The 20,713-nt window shown below is 38.8% G+C and overlaps 1 protein-coding gene across 1 annotated transcript in view; it reads right to left on the reverse strand.

The window, feature by feature from the left end:
* Window positions 1–9,053: 9,053 nt before the first annotated feature.
* TRAM1 (translocation associated membrane protein 1) overlaps window positions 9,054–20,713 on the reverse strand; it is a 28,615-nt gene continuing 16,955 nt past the window's right edge. The window contains exons 7-11 of the mRNA XM_068525793.1: window positions 18,426–18,496; window positions 18,215–18,319; window positions 17,257–17,400; window positions 16,747–16,907; window positions 9,054–10,626 (exon numbers count right to left, since the gene is read on the reverse strand). Of these exons, the coding sequence (XP_068381894.1) occupies window positions 10,553–10,626; window positions 16,747–16,907; window positions 17,257–17,400; window positions 18,215–18,319; window positions 18,426–18,496 (555 nt within the window). The 3' untranslated portion in view covers window positions 9,054–10,552. The remainder of the gene's footprint in view (window positions 10,627–16,746; window positions 16,908–17,256; window positions 17,401–18,214; window positions 18,320–18,425; window positions 18,497–20,713) is intronic.

Below are 20,713 nucleotides of genomic sequence, written 5' to 3' on the forward strand. Positions count from 1 at the left end.
AAAAAAGGCGATGGGGCTGTGGATTATTTTCAAAGTAGGAGCCTTCCAACTAATTGTTAGACAGCCAGAGAGCAGACCCCTTAAGTTGATTCCATAGAGTTTTTGTTCTGACTTCAATCAGAACTTGAACATTTAAAATCAACGATGTTTCTCCCTAAAAGCCAGTTGCCATCTCTCCTGGCCTCCGAGCTGAGACGCAAGCTCTTCTGCCCACTCGCATAGAACAGTTTAGTACGTTGTCTTAGTTCTTTTACTGACCTGCAAGGTCCAATTTAACAGTGCTCAATAAATGTGGGGAGGAAGAGTGAAATAATAAAATAATACCAATTACGTGTGCTAGAAAATAAGCAGGCACCTTACCTATCGGATTTATCAGTGTTGCTGGGTGTCCCAAGATATTTCACATTTCCTGGCATCTTCACGGGAGAAAGACTTGCTGAGAAAACCAGAGGGAAAACAATGGATGGATATACTCCTTCCCTGGAACCTGCAGGCCACACTTCCCCATGGAGATGGCAGGAACAGAAAGCTATGGCGATACCTTGGTGCCAGGGAAAATGGGTGGACCTGGAGGCCCAAGGCCTGGCACCAACGTCCTGGAGAGACAGCCCCGCCGGCCTCCCCGCCCAATGGCACGTTTGTCCTGGGTGGGCTGTTCTAACTAACGCTTCCCTCACTCTTGGCCTTAATGGTACTCATCCTGGGCTTCTCAGCTTACAGGTATTTTTCTCAGAGAGGCCTTTCCTCCTCTCCCCTCCATCCTTCTCTCTCTCTCTCTTTCTCTCAAGCATTCGGCGGTCCCCCTTTATAGCACTTACGTGTCCTATTTTTGCACATGGTTACTTGTCTTCACACTTTCAGCTTGGTGAGGGCAGGAATCGTGCCTGTGAGGTCTGTCCCTGTGGATTCCGACCTTTGGCATAATGTTTGGAACGAGGGCACTCACAGCTGTGCTAGCGACAGCCCGGCCACAGCACCCACGCGGCTTGTACAGGCTCACCTCGCTTTATTGCGCTTCGCAGATACTACGTTTTCATGACTTGAAGGTTTGCGGCAACCCTGTGTTGAGCAAGTCTTGTTGGGGCCATTTTCCCAACAGCCTTTGCTCGCTTCCTGTCTCTTTGTCACATTTTGTTAATTCTCGCGATATTTCTAGCTTTTCCTTATTATTATATTTGTTTAGGTGATCTAAGATCAGTGATCTTTGATGTGACTGCTACGACTTGCTGAAGGCTCAGGTGGATGGGTAGCATTTTCTAGCAATAAAGTATTTCCTAACTAAGATATGTACGTTTTTTTTTTTTAGACATAATGCTATTGAGCACTTAGTAGGCTACAGTATAGTGGAAACATAACTTTTATATGCACTGGGAAACCGAAAAATTCATGTGACTCTTTTTATTGCGATATTCCCTTTACTGCAGTCATCTGGAACCCAACCCTGAAATCCCTCCGAGGTCTGCCTGTAATCGATTTTCTTCTCTCCCATTTTTGTCTGTAACCTTTTTATTCAATGAATTGGGTTTGATAGGGTGGAATCATAAAGCAACTTAATTTTATTTGTCTCACTGTCCCTTCAAACCCCCTCTGTGGGCTCCTTCTCTTCCTGCAGGCGGGGATGCTCTCAGACAGGTCTTAAAGCTTGTGAAGTCCGCCGTAGGTCATGAAAAGTCACTTGTAGTTGCGAGAACTGACTTATGTTAGTAGTTGGAGCCTTACCAGGGCCACGATGAAATCTTCGAATGTTTGCCCACCCCGGCCCCTGGGTCTCTGGGCTGCAGGCCTCGCCCCGGTCCCGGCAGTTGGGGGTCCCATCACTCCCATCAGTCCTGGTGGTTGGGGTCCTTAGTGGGGGTGGCAGCCCTGCCCCTGGAGCCCCGTGTGCGGAGCTGTCCCGGGAAGGCCCTCACCCCACTCCCAGCGAAGGGGGCTGGGGGCAGTGGCCCAGCACTCCGACCCTCCCCTGCATTTTCCCACTGTGGATCTTCCGCAGGCTGGGCTTGGGCGGTGGACAGCGTCTCTTCCCTCATGCTGGGAGGGGTCCAGCACCTGCCCTGCTGCGGGATCCCACCAGATCCTTCCAGGCCTTAGGTCCATCAGTGGAAATGAGGCAGAGGGAATCCTTGGTAATGTTACCGAGCCCAAGCCCGCCCTGCTCGCCACAGGACAGGCCAATAAATCAGGAGATGAATTGTTGGGGCAAGGAATAACGACTTTAATTGGAAAGCTAGCAGACCGAGAAGACGGCAGACCAGTGTCTAGAAAAACCGTCTTCCAAATTCGGGCTCCTTTCAAACAGAGGAAGGGGAAGGGGCGGGGCCCACTGTGATGCCAGCCAATGGCTGAGCAGGACTGCTAAAGGTCGCTCGCTGACTGTTGCTCCCTAACCAGTCACTTGCTTGGGGGAGGGGCCCACTGCGATGCAGACCAATGACTGAGCGGGACCGCTAACAGCTGTGCCCCTGCTCCACCCCTATCACAGTAACCTCTGTTGTTCTCTCACCAGGACACCAAAGACTTCCTAGGAGACACATTGGAGGAACTCTTTCCAGTCTTTATTTTCTCTTTTGCAACTTCTGACACCGCTGACCACTTCCCCCTTGAAGCCCTTTTGCTTGGTTTCCATGACTTCTAGCCTCTCTTCACCTCTTTCCCTTCCCTCTCAGGCTCCCTCAAAGATTTGTGTTTCCTTGGGTGCTCCTTACCCATCAGCGTCTCCAATCACGGGCGCAGTTTCTCTCCAGCCTTAGCTGATTCCTTCCTTCACTGATGGATTGATTCATTCACTCCCTTCCTTCATCATCGGGCCCTGAGCACCAAGCCCTGAAGCAAATTCTTCTGATTCAAAACGAAGCCTCAGGTCATTCCTCGGGAAAGGCTCCTCTCAGCTCCCAGACAGAGTCAGCTCGAGTTCAGCCTCGTACCTGAGGCACCTTGTACTTGAGGTGCCTGGTACTTATCCCCACTCTGGAACTTTCCCCATTGTTGTAATTATTGTCTGGGATGTCTGTCTCCTCCACTAGACTGTGAGCCTTTAAAGGCAGGGACTGTGTTTAGTAAATTTTGTACCCCCATCATATCCAGAAAAAGTCTATCAGTGTTTATTGAATAAATTAAAATGTTGTGTCTGATTAGTATTCTACAATTAGAAATAACTTTTTCGGGCTTCCCTGGTGGCGCAGTGGTTAAGAATCTGCCTGCCAATGCAGGGGACACGGGTTCGAGCCCTGGTCTGGGAAGATCCCACATGCCGCGGAGCAACTAAGCCCGTGAGCCACAACTACTGAGCCTGCGCTCTAGAGCCCGCGAGCCACAACTACTGAAGCCCACGCACCTGGAGCCCATGCTCCGCAACAAGAGAAGCCACCGCAGTGAGGGGCCTATGCACCGCAACGAAGCGTAGCCCCCGCTCTCGGCAACTAGAGAAAGCCCGTGCGCAGCAATGAAGACCCACACAGCCAAAAAAAAAAAAAAAAGATAAGATAAAAATTTATTAAGAAAAAAAAGAAATAACTTTATCTTCACAAAACTCCCTGGAAGTAAGAACAGTGAACATCAGATCTAATGATCCTCTTGTAAGAACAGGCTTGGGTGGAGGAGGGGCGGGTGGAGAAACAGGTCAAACACACCTGTGTCCAAAGCCTGACTCTGCCACTTATGTCTCTTCATACCTCTGAGATTCAGTTTCTGTAAAACAGGGCTAAGAATGGTCCCCACCTATTCATATGCTTCTTAGGAAGAGTAAAAATGAGTGGAGGAGCACTTAAAATAATAATTACAACTTAGTAAGCCTTTAACAAATGCCAGCAGTTTTTACTGAATTTTATGCAATCAAAGAATTCACCATTAAAAAAAATCCTTATTTTATGTACACTAAGAAAAAAATGCTGCCAGTTATTGCATGCCATTGATTGAAAGACCCGTTCTTATTTGAGAGGCTGAAGTATGGGGGTGGGAGAGTACATTTAGAATCAATAAAGTACAGTATTATTGTGTCTTATGGAAAAAAAGATTCTGGAGGGTAAAGACTGGGCTGCGGGAGGGTATTTTGGGGACTGAGGTGGGAGAGGCTGGTCCTTTGCTCTACCAGGTCCTTTGCTCTACATATCCCCTCCCCATTTCTTTCATTTCAGATGCAAGATGCTAGACATTGGGACCCTGCTGCATGCAGGGAAAGATAAAGATGCCGTGGAACGAATGGAAACTATCGAGAGCAGACATTTGCAGAGCTCAAGGGGAGGCAAAGCAGGGTAGGAACCCATTAAAACTAAGCATCTCTGAAATGAGAATCACTCAATATAAAATATCCTACAAAACTGGTAACTTCAGTTTTTTTAGGCAATTGGAAATATCAGAAAGAAACTTTTAAAGCCAGACTTTCAGATCAGTGCGTGAAGTTCTGGACCTGCGTTCAGCTTGGTCCCTCCCATTGGCCATTCTGTTACATCAAATCATAGTAATACGTAGCGCTTCTATTTGGAATTTTGAATCCCAGTGTGTGAAATGGAAGAGGACTCTTTTAGTTGGAAGTATAGCTCCTGCATAAAGAGACAGCTGAAATAATCAATGCAAAAAAAAAAAAAAAAAAAACAAAACCCAATAAATAAAATCACAGGCTGAAAGCGTTTCCTTTTGCAGAGAATTTGTGACAGTAGTTAAAAAACGAAAAAAAAAAGGTACAAATGTCAAGGGCAGCTGGGTTAATGAGTACAGCAAGTACAGCTGCTCTTCCCAGTGGAGACTAGAGCGCTGACGTGGATGGAACGTGAGCGGGAAATGAGGGTGGTGATTGCAGCAGCCCCTAACGGGTACTTACTCCACGTCAATGCATAATGGGGATGATTGGCACTGCCGGCTGAACAAGAGATGCTGGGCTGTAATTAGAACGTTGGCGCTCATCAAAATACAGTAAAACAAGGAGAGCCGTGATTACTTAAACCTGAGGCTACATTCTGCAAGATGGCTTTGCTATTCAAATTCTTTATTGTTTCGGTGTTCATTGAAAAACAAACAAACCAACCCCACAGCCCATGCAAAATTAGGATGCTGTATCATAGAAAAATAAATGAGATGAACCTGCTTTCCGTATAATGGCCAATATTTAGAGATGTGCTCCATAAATGTCAATGACAATCAGTGCAGAATATTTCTCTCTCTTCAGAAACAGATTTCTTTTTGCTAAATGGCTATTTCCCCATCCCCCTCTCATTCCTCTGTACCATTGTTTCTGCACTGAGACAGAGGTGACCCACTATGCCATGATATCAACAGAGAAATAGCTTCTAGGTTTGAACTGGGCTTTCTATTCCCTGAGAATGACTGATGTTGTGTAGTTACGCAAGTTCTTTTTGAAGATAAAGTTGAACCAAGCCTTGAGGATTTTCTTTTGAACTTTTCCAAGCTTCCTATGTGTACTAGGATTTAGGTAAGTCACCGGTCTTCTAATGTATTCCTGGTAGTCTTCCAGATCTTAATCCTACAGAACTGAATTCACTTTTTAAAAGCCACACTTAATCTTTCATTTTTCGTTTATTAGCATAAATACAGTATAGACATTTCTCCCTTCTGCCCTGAGTTACAGATAACCTGTGTCTTACTCTTTTGTTTGTTTGTTGTGAAGGAAATCAGCAAGAAATAGAAAAGGACCGCTCTGACTGGTCAGAAGGTCACTAATAACCTGAATTAGTTTGGTAAAGTTGCACTTTTGAAACACTAATCTCTCATTGTTCTCATAAGGAGTTTTATCATAGTTTCTCATATTTGAGGGAGGAAAAAGCTATTAGTCCAGAAGTCAATCAACCAATATACAACAGAGTAACAACCTCAGCCTTAAGATTTTGGTCTGTTTCATGTATTATCCACACTTAGGTGTACATTCCCACCCCTACCTGCCCCGCCGGCCTCCACTGCCATATCCAGGCCTTCCAGTCTACTTGTAATTTCTAGGACATTTTATGAGATCTGTTCAACTTTCTTGATAAACCATCTTGTAATACACACTTTTCCTGTCCCAGGTAAATATGCTCATTTACCTGATGGCGTCTGATTCTTTCCATTAGAAGGTAAGGCAACTCTAAGCAGCTAATAGTTCTCTAGAAGTTGTACAAGCCATCTGAACGAAAGTATAGTTTCATAAACCATAGGTATCTAATTAAAAAAAAAAAAAAATCATTCTTTAGGGACTTCCCTGGTGGGAAGGGTGGGTCCAGTGGGTAAGACTCCACGTTCCCAATGCAGGGGGCCTGGGTTCGATCCCTGGTCAGGGAACTAGATCCCGTACGCATGCCACAACCAAGAGTTCTCATGCAGCAATGAAACGTGCCACAACGAAGAAGATCCCGCATGCCGCAACTAAGACCCAGCGCAGCCAAAATAAATTACTTAATTAAAAAAAAAAAAAGATGTTAATGTTTGCTGTGCAAAGGGCCGGAATACCTTTAAAGAAAAAAATCATTCTTTAGAAACTATACACATGATTTGCTTTTATGATTATTGTGTCACGCAAGTGTAAATGATTCAGTACAGACTGGGAAGTTTGCTTTATGAAATTTCATGCTGGGGAAGCATGCCTGCAGTTTTCCGGTGATTCAATGGCTGTGATGGGGGCTTGAATAGCTCTTGCAGCATCTTTGGTCCCTCTGCTCAGCAACCATGGAGCACTGTGCTTGTACTGTGGGCATGAGTGCTCATCAACCTTGCACAACGGGGTCTTACAGGGAAAAGTAGTAACAACTGAAACTACTTAATACTTACTATGAGCCATTCAGCCCCTGTGCTGTTTGTCACAAACTTACGAGCTAACAACTAACATTTAATAAGCATCAGGCGTGGAGCTATGCACTATCCATGATTAAAACTACCTTGTGGGGTAAGTGCTAACATGATCTCAGGAAACTGAGGCACAGACATTAATTAGATCACACAGAGCTGGTTGGTAGAGGAGTCAAGATTTGAACTCTGGTCTGCTAGTCTTACTACTATGTACCTATTAATGTTTGCGGAAATCAACAAGGTTATCTATCACCTGAAGTTTGGATCTTCAAAATAAGAAGAGGTTTCTTTCTCTGGCCGACGTAAAGTCAAAGTTAGGTTACTAGTCGTTATGTGACGGAAGCTAAGCCTCTTAAAATTTCTTTTCTGATTTGCTTGTTTTCAGAACACAAAATGTTTGGTTTCAGCTTTAAGCAAATACAGTAATAATTTTTTCACTAAAAATAGTTAAGCTAGACAAAGTGGCTTAGCCTTTCCTTGAATGGTATTGGATAAAACTGGTTGACGTGTGACACACAGATACCTAGTGCAGCTTTTTGTAAAGCAAGTCATGCTTAAACTAGTTGTCTGTAAATACTGGGCTCTGTGCTGTCTTCACAGGATAGAGCTGAGCCATAGCGGATGCTGCCTTCTGTAGATGGCTAACGGCTTTCCACAGTGCTCAATCACCAGATGGACCTGTTATTGGAGTAGAGTTGATTTACAATGTCGTGTTAGTTTCTGGTGTACAGCAAAGTGATTCAGTTATACATATATATATTTTTTTAATTTTAATTTTTAAAATTTTTTGGCCATGCTACCCGGCATGTGGGATCTTAGTTCCCAGACTAAGGGATCGAACCCACGCCCCCTTCAGTGGAAGCACAGACTCTTAACCACTGGACCGCCAGGGAAGTCCCTATATTTTTTCATATACTTTCCATTATGGTTTATTGCAGGATATTGAATATAGTTCCCTATGCTATACAGTAGACTTGCCTTTTGCCTCTCCTTTCATCCTAGTGTGTTGGCCTGTATACCCAGGGCTTCTAGAACACATAGAGAGACTCAGTCCAACCCCCTTTACTCTCTTCAGGCCCTAGGTTACTAGTCTTTAATTCTTCCAACACTTGCTAATGTCTACTCTGCAACTCCCAAACCTGTCTTGTGTTGAAGTTTTAAAGCAGATGACGCTTCTTAACTGAATTACCGATCACACCTAGGGTGGTCTTTGGGAAAAAAACATGTTTGGGCATTACCCTTGAATTTCCTCCAGGGTTACTTTTAAGGCCACTCTTTAAAAAATGCAAACAGGTGGTCAGTATCAATCCATTCTTATAGGTGTCCACGTGTAGACAGGCAGCAGAACCAGTTTCCTGTGAAAACATCTGGCAACACCTTGGAGATATAGGGTGTCAACGGCTATTGCCAACGTCTGTGCAACAACAGTTCTCTCCCATTTCCTCATCTATACAAGCTCTGCTCCAGGATTAGTTCTGAATTTAAGGACTGTGTACGATTAATTTTAGAAGAATGTAGTTAATACATTTGTTCCAGAATAGTCCACCTGGACTACTCACAGCCATATCCCCCCTTTTATGGAGGGAAGGACAACCCCAGAAGGGCAAAGCAGCTAGTTCAAGGTCACTCAGTAAGACAGGTGTCCTGGCTCATGGTCCTACCGTGATGCTTCCCATCAGGCTTCGAAATTTGACCAGAGGCCGGGTGACAGCAGCAGCCTCTGCAGGATCTGGGGGGCCCGTAGAGACTTTCCTCGGAGGAGGGGATCTAGGGCTTACTATTTACAATTACACTCGTGTATGTATGTGTTTTGTAAAGTTTTAACTACATACCAAGGGCTTCCCCCCACCCCCCAAACCCATAGCATATGCTGTAGAACACAAGAACACACAGCATATGCTGTATGTAATTTCATAGAAAGAAGGTTCCTCAAATGAGTGTGGAGACACTGCATGCTGTGTCCCCGTGGTCGTCATTCTAGGTGCATCAGGAAGCACGTGTGTATATAAAGGATGACTAGTCCTGCAGTAAAAAAGACACCTTTAAGTTTGTTTAACTCAACAGTCCCTGAATTTGGTTATAAACCACTTTCTCTCACAGTTGCCCTCATTAATAATATATGACACTAATCATCTTTTTTGGTAGAACACACTTTTTAGGAAAGGCTGTCCTAAATGTTTATCAAAAGTACACTCTTTCAATGTGTACATTTTAATGAGATTAGACACTAAAAATAGCATAAAATTTGCTCACAACAAAGAAAACATCCAAGATACAGCTGGTGAAAGTAAAAATTTTTATTCTGATTGATTTCTCAATGTATAGTTCAATATAATGCCAGTTTTTAATGGCAGAGATTTGGTTCCACTGAAACTCCATGATGCTACAGAGAGCTACTACTTTTTCCAGGAAGTAGGTAAACAGCTGGAAACAGAAAGCACGACTTTCTAGCAGCATGGCAACTGATTAAACTGCAGACCTATCAGGTCTGCAACTTTTACACTAAAAATGGCACAAACATTAGCTGGTGACAAAAGTGAGAAGTGGGGAGCAAAATGTGAACATTGAAAGGAGTGATATATGTTCTGTAAAGACGACAAAAACCCAAATAGAGCTATAAAGATTTTAAAGGATAATTATAGAAAAGGGAACCAAATATTTTACCCAAATGTTTTTTAGAGCCTTTCTATAGAGATACAAATATATATATATATATATATATTTATCCAAAAATATGTTTTATACAGATAAATGTTTCTCAAATAAGGATGGGACCAAAGCTACAGTTATAACATAAAGCACTGTCTTTTGTAAGACTATTTATCCACCTGAATTTTCAATTTGAGGCTAGTGCATTAAATGTTTTCCAAATATTGACATCTTTTTATATATATAAATCAAGTAGGCATTATTTTTTAAAAGGGTTTTCAGTATTTTTCTAAGCTGCTGTGCGTATCAAACTTATGACAAGCCCCATTAAGAATTATTATTAATAAACATAGCAAAAAGGGCTATGGTCAAATCGTCTTTACAGTAAATATTTAATTTTCTGATTTCCAGTTTACAAGTGTTGAAAATGCACAAGAAAAGATTTTACTTCACAAGTACTTTTACGTTAATATATTTTGATTCAATATATATATGGCAATAAATCTTCACACGCCATAACCAAAAGTATGTTTTTTTTTCCCTTAAAAAAATGGGGATGTAAATAACATTAACAACCACTATAAAATAAAGCACACAAGTATTTTGGTGAATTTACAAATCTTTTTTTCCCAAGTGTAAAGGCTACAAAAATTCCTAAAAATTAGAGAACACTGAAAACATATTAAAGTTTGACATCCAACTTTATATTATTTCCATTTTGCCCTGAAAGATAACTTAAAAAATATGACCTTGCTGGAACAGGCCATCTTGCTAATATAAAAAATTGGTGAGAGCAAGAAATTGTATCACTGATATGTAGAATTTTTGTAAATAGTTCTCTCTTCAAATCATTAGAAAAATGCTGAAAGATAAAAAACAAAATAAAATAAAATATGGTGGTGGTCCCTAAGCTATTTTGAAGGCAGGTAGCTTAGTCTAAGCTGAAGTATTTTTTTCAATCATAGTAATCATCCTCCCCTCAAATGCCCTTTAAAAAATGCATGAAACAATAGTAGCAAGAATCAAAGAGCACAAACTGTATTTTCAAGAACAGAAAAAAATCTCTAGTGCTGAAAGATATAAGTAAAAAGCAGATTTCTTTGGGGACATTAATCCATTAGATTATAAGTCATTATGAAGATTTCTCTTTTCTGTTCCGCGGACAGTCTGCTCCATTTGAAGTTACTGTTCCATTTACACCATTTTCTGAAAAGAGAACAAAATCAGGATTACTTTCTAAGTAAGTGCAAATAAAATTAGCTTTTACACATAAAGGTACCCTCAGAAAAGAAAATTTAAAACCGAATATATACTCTTATGCCCTTAGGTGAAACTTCCTTACTAGTGCTTAACCTTTACTAGTATTTAACCAACCATAAAACCTGATAACATGTTAAACACAAGGAACTGAAAGCAGCAAATTAAAAGTAATTACATATGTCAACTACATCTCAATTAAAAAAACAGTTAAAAAAGGAAAGTAACTACTATTGAAGGTAGGAAAAAAAGAGAAGACAGAAACTCTAAAAACAATTAGAAGAACTATAAAACAGTCTGCAGAGCAATACTTTTGGTAGAAAAAAAGGAACATTTTCACACTGGACAGCAGACAAGGGAAGTTCTTGGGGATACGTTTCTTTCCAACGTATTAAAAAATTGGTGTTTAGGATGGTAACTCTTATGTTTAAGAGTGTTATAATGGCCTTCTTCAAGCTGTGATGGAATAACTGACGTCAGACCAACCCTCCCTCCAAAAATATCCACAAAAGGTGAACACAAAAATGGCTATTTGAAGGCACTGGGAAAAAACCAAGTCAGCTAAGTGTATTTCTCCCCCAAGGTATTTGCCAACTACTAAACGTGCACGCACCAAGCAAGACTCAAGAGAAATCAAGCAGAAAGTAACTCCTAACAAAGAATAAAGCTACAGAGAGAATTGGGAAGTCTCACAATGACAGGGAGACAAAAATATGAATTTGGGGCCCACCAGAGAAGAAAGCCCTTAGAAATAGTTGATGTTCTAGGAATGAGGACAAACTGGAAATAGATCGGCTTCAGTGACACAGAATGATCCAGAGCTTCTACTAATTCATCCAGAGCCTCTGCATGCTTTTACACAGAACACTCAGTATTCAACCTGACCTTAGGGGCATCGGCTTCTGCCTGGCTTTGCTGGAGCCCAGTTGGCCTCCCCGTGGCCTCAGTAACCGCCTTATGTGCCAACAACACAGGCTTACATCGTGTGAAAGCCCCAAGTGGCTTTCTATATTGTGAGCACAGTATTTAGTGCATAATGGCAGAATTCTTACAATAATTTTTTTTTTTAAGTATGAGGATACATGCAGTACTGACTTTTTGAATTTTAAAAAATTGGTATAATGTTGCTTATTTAAAAATAATGTTTGGATGCACTGGCAAAGTATTCTTGTTTACAGAGTGTTTTGTTTACAAATTGTCAGTCTTGTTTGTTTTACTTTTAGTGTGATACTTTTAGTGTGACTTTTTAAATGTCTCAGAAATTAAAGTTTTACAAAAAGTGATTTCACCAAAAAAAAAAAAAAAAAAAAAAAAAAAAAAATTACCAGGTGTGCCAGAAAACAAGACAAAATGACTGAAAACTAAGAGAAAAAAAAAATATCAGAAATAGATCCTCAGGTGATCCAGATCTGGAGTTGTCACACAGGGATATTAAAAGAACAATGATTAATAAAAATAAATGAAAAGATAGATAATTTCATCCAAGGACTCAAAAATCTTTAATCCCAGGACAGGATAATACAGTAACTAAAAATATAAATGTAATAAAAGTTTGATAGCAGATTAGGCACAACAGAAGAGATGAGTGAACTAGAAAAAAAATGCTCAGATTGAAACTCAGAGAAAAAAGGATGGAAAATGCAGAAAGCACGAGAAGATATAAAAGGACATGGTAAAAGGGTTTAACACATGTACTGGAATCCCCGAAGGACAGGAGAAAGAGAATGGGGCAGAAGCAATATCTGAAGACATAACGGTGAAGAATTTTCCAAAAATGGCAAAAGAAACCAAGCCAAGATTCAGGAAGCTTTACACAACACCGAGCAGGAGAAATACAAAGAAAACCAAACCCAGGCGCGTCACAGTATAACTGTCAAAAAAACAAAGATAATTTCGTCAGACTGGATGAAAAAATTAAAATCCAATTACGTGCTGCTTACAAGAGACACCACTTATATTTAAGGACAAAGAAAGGTTTAAAGTAGAAAAACACAGGAAAAGATAGAGCATGCTAACACTTTACCACAATATAGTCGGTGAACTGGAGTAAATTCAGACAAGCTAGAGATGAAGATGGGCACGTGACAATAAAAAAGGACAAATCCCACAGGGATTTATGTAACAACCCTGAATTTTGATGTACCTATAACATATCTTCACAATATTTAAAGCAAAAACTTACAAGCTACAAGGAGAAATGGGTCAATACCTTTTGCAGTAACTGACTGAACAAGCAGAACTCCTTCCACCAAGTCAGTAAAGATACAAACCTGGACATCACAAATGGACCTGACACCCACCTACAGAACAGAATACCTAACAAACACACAATACACATCCTTCTGAAGTCCAAATGGAACATTCATCAACATTGAACACATGATGAGACATAATGAAAGTATCAACAAATTTCAAAGAATTGAAATCATTCAGAGTACGTTCTTTAACCACAGTGGAATTAAGCTAGAAATCAGTAGAAAAAAACCCCCCCAAAACCTAGAAAATGCCCAAATACAGAATTTGTAAACTACACAATTTACTTATAAATAATCCATGGGTCAAAGAAGAAATCACAACTGGACTTATAAAATATTTGAAACTGAATGATAATGAAAGAGATATATCAAAACCTGTGAAATAAGGGTAAAGCATTGCTGAAAGGGAAGTTTGCCCTTAATTGCAAGTAATTCATGAGAAGGGATGAAAAAATCAATGATTTATTTCCACAAGGTAAACTACAAATAACAAAACAACAAATTAAACCCAAAGAAAGGGAAATAAGAACAGAAATCAATGACACAACTGAGACAATCAGCAAAAGAAGACAAATGTTGGTTCTTGGCTGATGGAAGAAAAGAGAAAGGCATAAATTACTAACACAGGAAACGAAAAATGGGAATTGCTGCTGTTCTACAGGCATTAATGAGGTAAGTGGATATTATGAGTAATTTTACATCAATACATTTTGCAAATTTAAATGAAATGGATAAATCCTTGAAAAACACAGTTTACCAAAAGAGTAACAATAAGAAATAGAAAATCTGAATAATGCTATTATCTATTAAAGAATGTGAACATGTAGTTAAAAATCTTCCCATAAAGAGGGGTCTAGGTTGGATAGCTTCACTGGTGAATCCTTCCAAACATTTAAGTAAGAAATAATGCTGGCATTACAAGAAGGACAAAACTGCCCAATACTTTTTATAAAGCCAGCATAACTCGTATCAAAACCTGACAAGGATATTACCCCAGAAAAGGGCTAACTATAGCCCAATCTTTTACATAAACACAGATGCAAAAAATCCTATTTTTACAAAATATTGAAAAAACCCATCCAGCAAAAGTGATATACTGTCATCATCAACTTGGGTTTATGCCAGGAATGCAAGACTGGATTTACATTTGAAAATCAATACATTACCAAAAAATACATATCAATATCCTTTATGAATACAGATGTAAAAAAATCCTCAACCAAATACTAGCAAGCCAAATCAAGCATCATCTAAAGAGGATTATATACATGACCAAGCGAGATTTATCCCAGGACTGCACTGTTGGCTTAACATTAAAAAATCAATTAATATAATCCATCATATCAATAGAATAAAGGACACAAACCACTTGATGATCTCAATCATTGCAGAAAAAGCACGTGACAAAATCTAACATCCTTTCATGATAAAAATTACAAACAAACTAGGAACAGAAGGAAACTTTCTCAACCCGAAAAAGCCCATTTAGGAAAAACTCACAGGTTAACATCATACTTAATGGTGAAAGGCTAGATGTTTTCCTGCTAAGATCAGGAATAACATGAGGATATCTGTTCTCACTAATTCTATTCAAAACTGTTCTGGAGGTTCTAGCCAGGATAATTTGGCAAGAAAATGAAATAAAAGGCATCCAGACTGGAGAGGAAAAAGTAAAACTATCTCTAGTTGTAAACGACATGATCCTGTATGCTGAAAATGCAAAGGAATTCACAAAAGTACTAGAATTAAATAGTAAAGTAAAATTTAAAAACCCTAATAAGCACAACAATGTTGTGGGATACAAGATCATTATGCAAAGATCAACTGTGTTTCTATACAATGGCAATGAACAATCCAGAAATGAAATTAAGAAGACAATTCTATTTACAACAGCATTGAAAAGAATAAAATATTTAGGAATAAATTTAATGAAGAAGTGCAAGAATTATACACTGACAACTATAAAATTTAATTGAAAGAAATTAAAGAAGACCCTAAAAGATGGAAGGACGTCTATGTTCATACTCCCCAAAGCAATCTACAGATTCAAGATAATCCGTATCAAAGGCCAGCTGGCTTTTCTGCAGGAATTGACAAGCTGATCCTAAAATTCGTATGGAAATGCAAGGCACCCAGAATAACCAAAACATGAAAAAAACAAAACTGGTAGACTCACATTTCCTGATTTCAAAACTTACTACAAAGCTATAGTAATCAAGACAAGAGCATAAGAATAGACATAGAGATGAAGAGACTAGAATAGAGAGTCCAGAAATATTAAATTCTTACTTTTATGATCAACTGATTTTCAACAAGAGTATCAAAAGACAATTCAATAAAGATTAGTCTTTCCAACAAATAGTGCAGGGACAACTGGATATCAACACGCAAAACAATGAGTGTACAATGGTGCACTTTGGAAAACATTTTAGCAGTTCCCACCAGATGTTAAATATACGGCTATCATATGACCCGGCAATTCCACTCCTAGTTATATACCCCAAACAGCAAAAAACAGGCGTTCAAACAAAAACTTGTACATGAATGTTAACGGCATCATTCACAGTAGCCAAAAAAGTCGAAACAACCCAAATGTCAGTCAACTTATGGATAAACAAAACATAGTATATCCATATGCTGGTATATTATTTGGCCATAAAGAGGAATGAAGTATTGGTACATGTTACGACATGTATGAATCTTAAAAATATGCTATGTGAAAGAAACAGCTGCAAAAGATCACATACTGTATGATTCCACTGATAGGAAATATCCAGAAAAGGCTAATCTACAGAGACAGAAAACAGGTAAGAGGCTGGCAGGGGCAGGGGAACGGAGGGAGTGGAAAATGACTGTTAATGGTGAATATACTTAAGAACCACTGAAACGTGCACTTTAAAGGGTGAACTTATGGTGTGTGAATTATATTCCAATAAAGCAGTTATTAAAAAATATTACTGAGAGAAATTAAAGATAATCTAGATAAGTGGAAGGTATATATCACGTTCATGGGTTGATATACTCAATTCTCCCTCAACTGATATACAGATTCAATGTAATATCAGTCCAGTACCCCAGTGAAGCTATTTGTGTATGTGAAAATTGACCAAGATGCAGTAAAATTTATATGACATGCAAAGGGTCAAGAGTTGCTGATACAAGCCTGAATAAGGATAGGACTGGAGGACATAAACTACCAGCTATAAAGATGTATAAGGAGCAAACCACAGTTGGTATATATTTTAAAATGGAACTCCTTGTGTTACAGTTCCAACTATTAACACTCGAAGTTGAAAATAAATTACTCCACTGTCAATGCATTTTCAATCAAAAGCCAGAAGGAGAAAAGAGGTGAGATGCAGACTCAGAGATGAAGAATCAAACAATCAGGATCAAACAATCAGAAGTTATTAAAAAAAAAAGGTGTTCCACTTGGGACTAAAGGGCAGATGGGAAGGAGCTGAAAAAAGGTTTTGTTTTTTAAATATGAGTAAGATGCTTGAAAGTGCAATCACTCCCCAGGTTAGTTATTCACTAAAACTGCCCATGTACACATTGGTCTATAGTGGCTCAAAGTCATCAAGTCTGGAAAACTTGTCAGAGAGAACTTTAGCGGACAGCTTTTGAGGAGAATAACTGAACAACAAACTGTAGGATGGGGCAAAATGATTTTGTTTCTAATTTTGCTAATAAGTAGAATAAACTTTCCTTTATAAGATTTTAAGTCTTAACAAGATTATAAATAAGACCCCAAAACGTTAAAAAAAAAAAAAGTTTCCTACTTCAAGGTTTTCATTGCTTACTGAATACAAACCTGTTCCTTTTCTAGAAGACCTGCCTTTAGTCACTGTTGGTTTCTTCTTCACAGTCGGTGCCTGAAAAGCAGAATGTTCTCTCCACCTCCGAAGCTGAAAGTTAATGAACTTCCACATCATGAATGCTTGGGTAATGCAAATGGATGCCAGAACAGCAATTCTGAGAATATGAAGGAATAAACAGAAAATGAGAGTGCACCCAAACAATGCCATTGAATAAAGCAGTCTATCCTGCTTTGACAGGATTAACTTAGTGCTAAATTCCCACTAAGTTGACAAGATTATGTTAATAAATAACTATGCCCGCTAATGATTAATCCCAGAAGTTAAGTAAAGGCTTTAGTACTTCAGTTTGGACACGAAATCGTTAATAGGTATGAAATCAAATCAAGTGACTATTTACCCTAACCCCTGTATTTATCCCTTTATTTTTAGACGATTCATATTGTAAACTGATAATACATACTATATAGTAGTGCAAAGTGAGAAAAATATTAAATCAACTCTACCTAACAGCCAACACATTGAAGTTTCCAGTACTGAAATCCAGCTTCTGATTCTCTGCTCTTGCAAGGCCAAAGCCAACAGTGAGTACCGAAAGAATTAAAGTCAGAAGTCTTCCCAACACAAACAGAACTGCCCACAGAGAAAATCTGGGAAAAATGTCACAAGTCAGATTCACAGAATTGCAAAGACAAGAAAAGATCCTGGTAGAAACCAGGTTCCTGTTAAGTAAATGCATATTAAAACAGCATTTCTTATTGTTCTGCAAAAAGGGTTCTGAAATTAAAATGTTAGGGAAATGCTTCATATTATATCACATTCTTGAAGATATATAACATATCAGCATTATTTCAGGTTCTAGAAGTCCAGTAAAGAAATGTTTGATATTTTTTGTTTAGCTGATCTTTTTTTTGTGTGTGTAACAACTATTAATGATTCTCGGAACTACTGGTATATAGAGCAATTTTGGAAAATGCTGGATAAAACAAAAGCTGTGTACTCAATTCTCATGAGAGTCCCAGTTTTACTTTTTTTTGTTGTTGTTAAAGGCTTTACACTCTTTACCAGTCATATCACTTCAATTCTGTTCCAGTTCAATTTTCCCATCAAAGTATTTTAATATCTTTAAGGCTCTATAATCTATTATTTCAATGTCTTCTGAAAGTTCATTCTTCCTCATTCTTCCTTCTCCAAAAGAAAAACGTGCACTTAAACAAGATAGAAGAAGTTATATCAGAAAAGTAAACCCTCAACCCTCAAAATTACAAGTTCCAATTACAGCATCTCTCTAGCTAAGACTCTATTTTAGAGAACAAAATACCAACATCAACAGCTAAGCAGGGTCATTTTATTTAAAGCTGCTACTAACAGGTTACAAAACAATATAATCACCAATAGCATGGTCCTTGGCGACATAGAAACTGACTTTAATTACACAAGAAATAGAATGGCTCAACAACTTACCCTTTCTGATACTTTTCATCACTAAAATAAAACAGGCGGGAAATGTGGAAAAGAAACTCGACAAAATAGTGCAGCACCAAAAGAACAAGTCCTAGATGATTCAAGCTGTTAAAAGAACACATTTAAAATGAAAAGATTAATTATGAATTAAGACAGATTAGCATACGATCTGCCCAGTCCATATACACATCCAAGAAAAATCCCAACTCACTTCAAAAGATAAGCTCCGGCAATGTGAAAGAGGTAAAGACCAATGTAGACGAGCTGACGAGGAATATCTTCCTGTAAACAGAAAATTGCACAGTAGATTAAAACATGGGGAAGCAGTTCTGTTCTTAGGAGCAGTGTGGCAGAGTGAAAATGCACTGTCACAGAGGAAGACTTGAAGGCCACTCTGCCCCGCACCCTTCCCGAATGCTCACCCCAATTAACCACAGTTCTTTAACCTCTCCTGGCTTCAGCTACTCATATAAATGTGAGTAACAGCTGGGTCTGCCTGAATCAGATGAACTCCAAATCCCTTTCAGTACTGAGTGGTTCTTTTTATAATAAACATTTATTAAATGACACAATATTAATAACCATAATGTCCTTGTACTATTAAAATTGCTATGTTTATACCAACAGAGATGCTTTTGTTTACCTAAATAGTATTCACATTTTTTAGCTCATGCTTTTAGTCCCTTTCATTTCATTGTCAGTCAAGTCATTAAAATCGAAGGTTAAAATTTATCTTCTCACTTAGGATACCATCTATTTGTATATTCTTTCTCCTCTTAATAACCTGTAAGCCAGGTATCCAGATTTTACTTTTGCTTCTCTTTTTTTCTTCCATAGTCCCTAGTGACCTGGTTATCTTAGAAACAGTGGTTTTCAAAGACATAAGTCAAGTGAATCATGAAATCAATTTAGGGGGTCACCCTAACATGTTCTGAAATATGAAATAGAATAAAAAATGCTAGAGTGTATAGCACATTGCATTGTTTCATGAAAATTTTAATCCAGATTTTACACACACACACACACACACACACACACACACACACAGAATTATGATATAAACTCTAGTTTTTCATCTTGGGTTGCAGTAAAAAAATGTTTGCAAAATATGAACAGTGATAGGCCCAATAAACACTTGTTAATTTATGAAATGCCTGTAGCTCTCATTTCTGCTCTCTCTTTTTTTAGCAGTTTACCACATATATTGATACATATATGTCTCTATTAGCCTGGCACATATGTATTACAAGGCTCTATTAGCCTGGTTAGTACTATTCACGCACTGCGGCTCTAATTAAAATGACTAAAATGGTGGCTGATGTCGGCAGACTGAGCTGCCTTCATCTGGAACCTCACCAGACTCGTCTCTGGCATATAACAAGAGTTGAGCACAGGACTCCACTGGTCTCCTTTTTGCCGCCTACATTTCAAGCAGGGAGTTACCTGACCAAATCTTCCGAGAAAGAGTAGAGTTTACAAGTATAGTTTTGAAACTAAAAACTCTTTTCTAGTAAGAATGCTACAAAGATCAAGTGTTAGAAAGGCAGAACATACAACAGTTCACTAGAACTATATAGAGTCCTACGCTTTGGGTCTCTCAGGGAAAACTCCCAAGACATAATACCAAGTTTACAGTGGAGTTTCCAACTGGAGAGAGAAGTATCTCTGAAAATAGGCTGTCTGAAGATTCTCTCCACATAATTTTCAAGCTTCCAATGAACTACTTCTCCTTACCAAAGGAGAGAGGGAGAAAGGTGTCGAGACAACATGGTGAAGTTCAACCACAAGAAAGCCTCTTTGTTCTCTTATAGTCATTTCAGACCAGCTCAGCTGTAGGGTTATAACTGCAATTTGATATGCTACGTGGTGTGTATATCACTGGCACCGCACAAAATGATTTTAGATAGTATACAAGAAAACAAAGTTCCATTATAATTTTAAATAAAACATTTTAAGTTGCAGCAAGGTGGCATATAAGTGACTAAATATGGGAAATACCGCCATATTCCTTCCTTCAGATGTGTTAAACAATGCTCCAAATTTCTGAGGGGAAAGCAACACTAGGGGGACCCCCAATACTTATAATAAAAGCTTTTTTGTTTTTTAATTGCTGATTGAACACTAAACTCATTTTACTACATAACAACTTGTGTAAATTGATGTAAAAAACTAATTTGCTGGAATAACTTCTGGAAAAACCAGAGCAGTGTAACTGCTTGGGAGGATTAAAAAAAAAGATTTTTTTTTTAAGAAGAAACACAAATAAGTTTTAAAAATACGCCATTTAGCAGAGAACATAAGATGCCTATCTTTTCTCCTCTCTGACAAAAAACACTATTATAAATTACAAACACACTACATTTCAAAAAGCCATTCCATTTCTTCTATATTTCTTGTCCTTAAATCTCACCCTAATTAAGTGAGGCAAGGTTGTGCTTGCCATTAGGTAAAGAAAAGTCCAGAGCTTCTTCCCTAAAGTCAGGTTCAACTTTGCATTTC

This window comes from Eschrichtius robustus, chromosome 17 (assembly GCF_028021215.1).
Source record: "Eschrichtius robustus isolate mEscRob2 chromosome 17, mEscRob2.pri, whole genome shotgun sequence".
Taxonomy (NCBI): Eukaryota; Metazoa; Chordata; class Mammalia; order Artiodactyla; family Eschrichtiidae; genus Eschrichtius; species Eschrichtius robustus.